The following is a 10,546-nucleotide window of genomic DNA, read 5'->3' as shown; positions in this document are numbered from 1 at the left end:
TAGAAAGAAAACCAACAAACACATAAGCAGCAAGTCAAGAGAGCATCTAAAAAGAATTTGTCCAAAAGCAGCTGCAGCTGTGTTGACTTTATAGAACCTGGAAAATAAAGCAAGTTGCAAAATTATAATTTTACTAATCTCACAGAGCACTGGTACTGCAGTGGTGGCCACTATTTTTAAAGGAGTGCGAAGCTGAGGAAGCTGTCACAGGAGTCTTTGCTAGGTGCTTGCTCCAACATCAAGATTGTAGCTGTTGCCATTGTAGCACATGTCCTCCTTCTCATAATAATCAAAGCTGTGCAACAGAGCATCATGGCCAATGGCATTTGGAGAGGAAGTATGTTATTTGTCTGGTATGTTTTTTGAGGGTGGAATAAAGAGCCTTGGAACAAAGGGTATTTCACAGATTATACTTAGCATAGCAATGAAAAATCGTAGCAAGAGAGTTACTTGAAGTACTCCAATGTTTGTGGTCTTTCCCCATCTCACAAAGGTTAACTCCTACAGAGGATCCAATGTTGCACATAGAGCAGAGCAAAACTGTTTTAGTTGGTTTTAGGGGCTGAAAGAAAACACGAAGGAGCAAAGGAAAAATTTTGGTAACTAAGATTTGAAAGCATAACTGCAAAATATTCTGTTCCAAGACCTTACAATACCCTTGAATCTATTCTTCCACTGAAGATTCATTTCTCTAAGAGCATGCTAGTCATGCTGTGAGGAGCAGAACTTTCCCACTATTTTTAATAAAGTTAGAAGAAGAAAAAATACTGGTTAGAAATGAAAGCACTCTGAACATTAATTCAAATGCCTAGTTCCACCTTGCACATGATTTACCAAAACTTTCTGATTAACTTTCTTTATTTCCATATTGATCAATGAATTGTTTAAGCTGCACAGCTAACTAGTTAACTATGAATAATTGTCACCTAACTCTTGTATTTATTTTGAACTGCTGGAGTAGAAAAGAAAATAACAGTCTTTTGAATATCTGGGTCACTCAGATAAATACACAAACTCATTTCTCAGTTGAACCACTGAACCAGTCAGTTGAAAATTTGATTTGCCACTTATCCCATTTAACTTGAGGTATCCACACTGTATAATAGCTGCAGTCAAGATCTGCCTAAATAGTCCCTTAGAGCATAATTCATCTAACACATTTTAGATGCATGATTCCTAATGTCAGTACAAGCTACAAAACTAGAGGATGTCAATGTCATCTTGAGTCAGAGGAGCGCTAAGTCAGAAAAAGTGTTTATTTTATAATGACATATTTATTTATTGAAAGCCTGGGGTTTGGTACTGATAATCACCTCTCACAGAGATCCCATCTGATGAAGACAGAACAAGCAGTGCTAGGAACTGAAAGGCTCTGGCATGCAGGATAGTGCCTACCCAACACAGCCTCCACAGTGAGCAATGGACTGCATTGACATGGTGTGAGCCCTTCACTCTAACACCAACAGAGAGAAAATGACTTCTGAATCAAGAGTTCAACCCAAAATCAGGGATAGCATAATAAGGACGCTAATCCTCTGAAGAAAAGAATGAAGAAAAACTGATTTAGGTGTTGCTGAGGCAGCAAAAAATGTGATTTCCCTCTTTTCTGAAATCAGCAGCTCATTTCAGAAGCAGCCACAAGTCCATACAGGCAAGGAAAGCCAGGGAAAGCAGAGTCAAGAGGAGTCTTCACAGACAACTGTGCATCACTGAGCCAACAGAAACGTAACACCACTTGGGGTAAATGGTCACCTGCTGATATTCTTTGAGTTCTGCTCAAAGGTCTTGACAGGAAAACAGGTAGGTGAGCCACACTAAAGTTCCAAATCTGAGTGCAGAAACTGTGGAGGTCAGAGAGTGGTCTGAAGGCCTGACTGGAGGGTCCCCAAGCCCATCAAGTTCAGTGACAGAGATGTCAAAGCTTGACTGAAGGAAGAGGAGGCAAAAGGCAAAGGGCAGCAAAGCTAGTGTACAACTGCTGGGGAAGGGAGAACATAATGGGAAGATAACACTAGCATTTTTCAAGCAATTTAAAGTCTCATCAGTGCCTTGAGAAGCCTCTTAAAAATACCTTCTTTGGGTCCTGGAAAAGCTGCTGTCCAAGCAACAAGGCTGTAAGCACGTCAAGAGAAGGGAAATGGAGGAAGAGGAAAAACACAGAAAAATTATGGCTTGAATCAAAAAACAAAAGCTGACAGCTGTTTGTGAAAACATTGAAAATGGATGTTTATATGCCAAGCAGTATTTTAAGATACCAATGTTAATACCTGCAGATCTCTCTTTGTAGACACAAGTGGTCAAAGCCACAAGCCAGTAGTCTTCTGCATGAGAACAGGCATCTCCATATGTAGATTTTATCAACAGCAGCCAGGTGGGAAAGAAACCAAAGTTAAAAGACATAAAATCAATTACTTCTTAGATTCTTTTTAGGACAGAGTGCATAAATATGAATCTCCAGTTTCTGTTGTCATTGTTAAGCACATGCCCAGCAAGTAGCACATCATGCAGTATCAAATTTGTGGAGCAGGTGAGCTCTGTGGCACATCATCTCATTCTGGTACAAAACACAGTTCAGAGTTAGGAGCTTGCTGCAGTGCCATGGGGCTTAGTCTTCTGGCTGCACTCAAAGGATTTCCTTCCTGCTGGGCACAAAAATACTTAGTTTGAACCTGCTGACACTGTTCCCTCTATAGTATGTGAGGTCTCCTTTTCTCAAAGGATAAATCTGTCTTTATGAATGCTATATCCCAGTGGACGGCCTGCTCTTCAGATTCCAACTAACTGCTCAAAAGCTGGAGGAGGGATCTGTGCACGACCCCAGAGCACTTCTGACTCTACAGCACAGACATACACACACAGATCAGGCATATCCACACAGCACTGCGCAGCTTACAGGTTAGTTGTTCAGGCTGTACCCTCAGTCATATGGCTGACTTGTACTAACCTCTGCAGCAAAATCTGAGTGAGAAATCAGTGACTTTTCAGCAATGCCTTTCCACCCATTTCATGCTACTTCTTTCCTTGTGCTGATGTTACTGTTTCAAGGTTGTGCAATAAACAGAACTGCCAAAAGAATGATGATAGAACAAATCATTTGGAAGAAAAAACAAATCTGGATCATTTGGTAATAGCACTTTGATGTGTCCCACAGGTAGCTTCATGGAAAGATGAGAGAGGCAGTCTTGGCAAAACAGTATTGGAAACAAGGTTGGGCTTGGTGGTTTGAGTGGGAGAAGGCAGAAGTTGCCACAGCCAATGCACTGGGCAACTATTCCCTCAGTACAGAGAACTCTATGGTACATTAGCTTATTCTTGCAAATTAACACACCAGAGAAAACCAAGAGCCCAGCTCTGAGCAGAAATTAGGGCATCCTAAAAGCACTGATAGCTAGAAACTCTCAACCTGTCCCATACACAGCATGGAGGAGTCCCACAAGACTTTCAAGTGCCAGTACATAGATCCTTTTGATAACTATACTCTATGGGGTCAGTGAAGACAGAAGACAATGAAGACAGAAATTTGTACCTCTAGCAAATTATGGAGAGATTTCCAAAGAAAACACATTCCGGGTGCCTGAGGTCCAATTTGGCAGCTCTTAAATCTTTATCTTATTGAAAACTGTTGTTTGCTACAGTATATATAAAGATTGGATATTTCTATACTGGCAGCATTTCAATATATAAAAGCACCACAGAACATGGAATCACAAGTCTGTAACCAATTAAACTTCACAGGAAATGCTAACACTTCTTTCTTAAGTAGAAATTAGTGTGGTAGCAACTGCATGTCACTTACCTAGAAGGAACTAATCAGGTCCATTTGTGGCTGCCATTTGTCCTCACACATTATGTTAATAGCCTTCTTCGAGCTAACACTTGATAAAAATATAAAAATTCTAATGCAGTCCCTTGTACTGTACACTTAACACCCAAATAAATAAAACATGTCCCTAAGCATAATAATCTTCTTCAACTACAGACAGAGCAGTTCCAAAATACTTCTGGATTTTATTTTAACTTAAAGTTTCTTACAATGTTCTAAAAATAATTTACTTGTGTAAATGAATAAGGACATTTGTATATAAAATTGTCTTATGGAAGCCAGCAATTCAATTTCTTGTCATTAGTGTTGCACTTCGAGCACACTTAACCAAATGCCCATTCAAAGACAAGCAAACCAGTATCAATTAAATCAGTGGACCTCCTTCACTTACTATCTGTTCTTATTTAAACAAATCAAGGGTAATGGAATGTAACTTGATGTTCTATTAAAGGCTTAAAAATGGAGACTGAAAAACGCAAATTAACCTTTTAAGGAGAGGGCATGTCTGAAACAAAACATTGTTTTAGGAAACTATTTTCTGATATCAAGCTTGATGAATAGTGCTAAATATTCTACTTAAGTTTGAAAAGTCAAAGTTTACCTAGTTAAACCAATATCCATCTTTGAGAGCTTATGCTAACGGTTATGGTAGCTTTACAGAGTGTTGTTTATGAATATAATACATACATAGTGCTGGGTTTAATTTTTTATTTGAATGACGTTTAATGTTATGCAAAATAAATTGTTATGTTACATCCACTGTGACATCAACTAAAATGTGAACTAGTTTGCATAGGTTAGTACTTTGGGCAGCATGATGTTGCTCTAGTCCACCAAAGCTTAAATATTCACAGTGTAGAGGAAGAAACAGGAATTAAAGCATTTCTACTAAAATATATTTTAATAGCTGGTGTTAACTTTCTGCATAACAAAAGCCAAATTAAGATGATACATCATATAATCCAAGAGAAACTTTATCTGTCCTTTGAAAAACAATTGTTACCTTCATAACTGTATACCCCCAAATACAGTACAGTTTTGCAAAATAACTAAAACTTTACACACTTTAAAGCAAACATAAGCCAAACTGCACAGCGGTTCATTTTTGCTTTTTATATCACACTGCAAAAACCAACAGCTGAGAGATTTTCCACATCATGCTAATCAATGTCAATACAGTCATTGCTGTCTTCCAATGATCTAGCAATTTCTAACAGTAATATTAAATACACAATTGAAATGCTACAGTATAGCTTATTTCCCCCCCTAAAATAATTGAACAAATGTCAACAACAACTGGATTACAACTTAAGTACAATATGCAAATTCTATTTATCAGACACAAGAAGCATATGAAATTCCTTTGAATATACTGTTGTAGTGCAGGCAGTTTAGGAAATAGAGCTTTCAGGTTTTCTTTCCAAAGGAGAGATGGGGTTCCTATGGCATAAAGCTGGAGAAAATCACTAAAGCATTGCAGAATGGTTTAATCTTCTACAGCTCACTAGAACTTTGCATTTGCCAGCACATCAGTTTGGAGGACTTCTTTCAACAGCATCTTCTGTCTGTTTCAGTATATTATTTAAACATTTGCTAACTAAAGCATATTCTATATTTTAAATGGAGTCTTAATCAACTTAATAAAAATCTAAGGTTTTTATACCCTGTACTACCTTCTGCCAAAGACCTTTGCATTTGTCATTTCTTGTTCATCGCACAAGATGACATGCAGTCACTGTACAACAAAAACTAGAATTATTACCTTTCCCAAGTCTTGGAGACCTTCCACGTCCCCAAGCAACACTCGGTAGGGACACATTTGTCAAAAACATAATCCATGGGAGGTGATTCTCCACCAAATCCCAATCTGCTTAAGTAGTTTACTGTATGTCAAATGTAATCAAGAAAACCCTGTTTCATCAAGACTAAATGCTAATGTTCCACAATGAAAAATTACAACTGCAACATCTGTACGTAGCTTTGTTAAAAAAATGAAGATTAGCCAGGCAAGAAAGAGTAATGAAAAGCAAGGCACCCATTTGTTCTTGTATGTATGCATGAATATGCTCTATGCTGTTTTCTACATTTATACTCATGTTAGCAAGAATTACAGCATTCTTTACAGAATTCTTTATTTCTTACATGGAAACATGTGAACTTCCAACCTGAACTTTGGAACAGCTTGGGACATTCAAGTCCTTAAAAGCCCTTTCCCTTCCCCAGAAAAATGTTGACTACAGGAAGAAAGAACAGTGAGGGGAACATGCTGCGCTAAAAATGAATATAAACTTTAAAGGTAACTAGACAGCATGTAACATCTTTTCTCCCCTATATCACACTGCATGTAACAGTCTCCAACATATGCTTTGAAAAATGTGTGCTGGCACAATTTGGTTTATGACTTACTGTCCCTACCTTACAAATTTTAGATCTTATTAAAAAAAAAAAATTATAATTGCATTCTGATAATTTTGGGGCTTTGATTGCATTGCTTAGAACGAAGTTGCAAAAGTACACTGAAGTTTGTTTTAGATCAAAAAGCACTAACCATTCCATATAAACCTGAATTTCTAAGCATATATGACATAAAAAGTTGACTACAAGAACAAGTAACTTAAACCAGATCTTAATAATTCTGCTGACATACCATTCTCAAAATAAATACAAATCACATACTGTTTTGTTTTCTTGACCTTCTATTTTTTGCAAATTGCTTTGGCTGCTCTGCAAGGCTAATGAATATTCAAAACTCATAAAGGAAATTTTACTTTCATTGTTTAGCATAACATAGTTCTCTAATGTCACCAAATGCTCATTTTCTGATTTACTTCTATACACAAAATGTTCAACACTGTACGTTGTCTCCTCATTTAGGAAGAATGACTGTGTACTTATAGGTGGAGACTCTCTGTTTTATAAGTCACTAAAAATTGCAACTCGCAATACAGATATTCTCTGTATTTCTTTTTTATTCATATTTGGTTAACAAACTGACACTTTGTTTTTATTGCTGTCAGCATTACAAAACTAATAGAGAACCACAGCAGCAAGTGACAGCCAATTCTGCCTCAGGCATCATCTGAAAAATCTGCCACCCAGCAGAAGATGGAATTCCTCTCCTTGCTGTTGATGACCAGTGATGAAAACCAACACAGAAGCAAACTGCTGGTTTCAGAGCTTCCAGCTCAGCATACCACATCAGCCTTTAAAAAAGCCATTTGAATTGCTGACTTCATGTGGATGTCACCAGTAATGCACAAGGGTCTGCTGCAAGAGCAGCTCCTTATGCAAAACTTGCAAGAATTTTAAATCACAGCTGTCAGCCATACAAATTGCATATTTACAGTCACAGAACTCAGCTTTTAAAACGTATTTTTTAAAGTTAGATGCTCCTGGCCAGCTTTAGCCTTGAAATTAGGCTGCTGACAAGCAAGCACAGGCAATTCCACAGTCACAGAATCTGCCAGTGCAGACTCCATATTCTGAGGGCTACTCCAAAGTTAACTTTGCTCATGGATGAACTTCACAAATTATATAATCAGAAAAGCATTTTCTTCCTTATGCATGTCTCCACGAGTAATCTTTAACTCTTTTATCCTTCCTCCCAGAATTTCTCCCTAGGAGAGAGAGCAGCACCCAAAGCAAATACAAGCTCCCTGTAACCCAAGCCTGCTGACACAATCACTCTTACAGATCCACTGTGTCACCAGCTGCTTGATCCTCTCCCAAGCCTCACAGACTGAGACCTGGATCTCTCAGTTCCAACCATAAGTTAGTAGACACCAAACAGCACATGTGAAGGTTTGTCAGCAGAATATTTTTACCTTTTTCTACAGATGGCTAAACTGAAGCATAATGGCATAGAGTATGTTTGACTTTTGCTTAGTTAGCTTTCCCTTCAGTGTCAGCTCTGAGAAAGATTAAGTCAGTGAAAGAAAACATAATACTTCTCCGTCATTAATCATTTGGCAAGCGTACAACCCACTGTTGGATCACCAAGATTTTGGGAGTAAAACTGAAGCAATAGGCCACTGATCTGAGATGCACTACAAGAACCAGAGCTCTCCTCCACTGCTCGATGGAGGCACAAGTGTTTCTGCAGCAGGGGAGGGACATCAGCTCATCAGCAAAGCAGCCATTAAGCGAGATACCTGTGGTGAGAACGGGGATGTGACTGCAGGCTCTGTGTGACTGCACAGCACTGGGGCCTCACGGGTATTTATTTACAGCAGCACAGGTGAAGGTAAAGGAACTAACATGAAGTATTGGTTGTACATTGCCCTAATGAAAGTTTCTCTTTAAATGCTAAGTATTATTAGAAGGAAACAGAAGAGTTAACAGGTTTTATCTTTTAGATAGTCTTTGAAAGGAGTCTTCTGTGGAAAAGATACTGAAGAACCATGAATCCAGACCTGGATCTAACTGATGGACTGGGATGGAAGCAAAGCTAATAGATCACTTGGTAAGAAAAAAAAACGGGTAATACAAGAATAAATGTGGATATGCAAAAGTCGGGAAATTTTTGCTGTCAAAATAGACCTATTTACTGTAAGGCTGCTGGGCAGTAGGGGGTTTTATTGGTTTTGGGGTTTTTTTTACTGGCATATTATTTGTCTTTATTTCAAATGACTGAATTATCTACTCAACATTTTAATTTTTATTAGGAAGCTAAGTGCTTAAACATGAAACATTTCCCTAGTAATTTACAGATGAGTTCAAACTCAGTGTGTTAACCTCCTGTGACTTCAGAGTGCCATAAGAAGTGAATCAATTTTATGGTTATAATGTCTTTGAGATGTAGGGAAAACGTATTTCCCCTTTACAGTTAATTGACCAAAGTCTTTCTAGGACTGGCAGCACCAGGCTTCCATATATTTTGAGAGAGCACTATTATAAGCAATGCTGTTTTCAGAGCTCTGAGCTTCTTGTGGATTATTTATTTTTTCTTTAAAGGACTCTAATATGGATTCTGAGTGAGAATGCAAACTGTTACAGCAGTGATAATGATCATGAACTCTTAAAAGATTCTTCTGATTTTTTTTTTCTAAAAGTTTAGATTTTAAGTAAATCATAATAAAGCTCATAGGACTAGAGACAAAAATTAGTTAACAAACTCAATATAATTTGCTGGAAGCATTCCTGTTTTCCCAGTTCTCTGAACAGTACCATACATCCAGCCATCATCAATTGGTTGCACATTGATGATATAATCACCATCCCTGAAGGAAACTTCATCTTCATCTTGAGCACTGTAGTCATACATAGCTCTGTATGTTCTCTGTTGAAGGAAAGAAAACAATGTGTAAAGTCTCAAGTCTAAAAGAGAGAGAATCCTTCTCTTTGCACAAAGAAGAACAAAAGAGAAGGAAAAAAAATAGAGGGAGCAAAGCAGAGAGAGAAATCACAAGTTGCCTTTTGAAAAGGAACAGTATTCCCTCTACACCTTGTCAAATATGCAGTGAATACAGGCCCTTGTTCTGAGTTGCAAAATAATTGTTTTGTTAACCCACCTTGTCTTACAGTTTCAGACAAACAGATTTCAAGCCATTCACTGCATACTGAAATATTCTAAGTGTTGTTTCATTAATTCACTAGTAACAGTTCATTACATCCAGCCATGGCTAGCTGTGCTTCTGCTCCCTATTTGCATGATTCACAAATAGCTTCTCCTGTGTCTTCACTACATACAAAAAGAAACATAGTCTTCATCCAGGCCATTAACTTTTCCATCTCACTGAATGTCCTTCATTTCATTAGGATTTTACCCTGAATTAAGAACTATGAATATATTATTATCTAAAGGAAAAACAAGTTTCAAAAAGTCTATAAAAATATTTATTATGAATACTTATGTTTTCCTGTTCAGGTAGAACATTCTGTTTAGCACATAAAGTCCCATCATCAGCTAAGCCAAATTTCTCTACAACCCTGCCCATATAAGAAAGGATTTGAACTTTTTTCATTATTTTTTTTAAAATAAAGTATTTATTTTCACTCATAACCAATAAAATGCTATCATATACTGGAATTCAAAGTGGATTTTCAAAATCAGGAGGAACAGTCTCCCGTTGTATCTTAACAGCAGAATAAAACTAGCTCATTTTAAAATTCTCAGGAGTACTTTCTTTCCCTTACCCTAACTCTTGACAGAAGTCAAAAGCAGTTCAAGCATCACTGATAATATACAATTTCCCTTCCAGTAATTTTTGCTGTGTTACCATATGTAGCTGAATTTTTCTGGTACAATGATTTAAAGAAAATAAAAAGGTAAAAACAGTCAATATGTGCTTTCATGCCTAATATTATTGTCTGAACCTTTTAAAAGACAGCAAACTTCTCAGCTCAAGAAAACAGCCCTGGATTAGTTTTAGTTCATATCATATATATGGGGCATTGAGTGTTCTAATGAAACTGTTTTTTAAAAAGGTGGAGATTGCTCCACATGGAGTGAACAGGCCATTTGTCACATGTTGGAAATGCAGAATTATTTAATCAAACACTACAGGGCATCTCATCATTTCTGTTCCCATGCTAGAAATGCACTTTTAGTCTTGACTCTATCACTGGTAGTGCAAATTCAACAGGACAGAGAAATCAACTTGTGTTTAAACACTGGAGACAATTGGAGATCCCCTTTCCTGACGAATCTACTCCAAACTGCCTTTGAGTCTTGCTCTGTATTATTGTTCTCTGCCATGCTTTGTAGTTTTGCTGACCTCCATG

At 37.5% G+C, this 10,546-nt stretch overlaps 1 protein-coding gene across 6 annotated transcripts in view; it reads right to left on the bottom strand.

Moving 5' to 3' along the window:
- Window positions 1–4,517: 4,517 nt before the first annotated feature.
- Window positions 4,518–10,546, bottom strand: part of NEBL (nebulette) — a 252,787-nt gene continuing 246,758 nt past the window's right edge. For all 6 annotated transcript variants that reach the window (XM_085050564.1, XM_085050563.1, XM_085050561.1 and 3 more), the window contains one exon: window positions 4,518–9,101. In XM_085050564.1, coding sequence (XP_084906690.1) covers window positions 8,925–9,101 — 177 coding nt within the window. In that variant the 3' untranslated portion in view covers window positions 4,518–8,924. The remainder of the gene's footprint in view (window positions 9,102–10,546) is intronic.

This window comes from Lichenostomus cassidix, chromosome 2 (genome assembly GCF_008360975.1).
Source record: "Lichenostomus cassidix isolate B80296 chromosome 2, HeHo_3.0, whole genome shotgun sequence".
Classification (NCBI taxonomy): domain Eukaryota; kingdom Metazoa; phylum Chordata; class Aves; order Passeriformes; family Meliphagidae; genus Lichenostomus; species Lichenostomus cassidix.
This window is presented reverse-complemented; position numbering and strand designations above follow the sequence as displayed.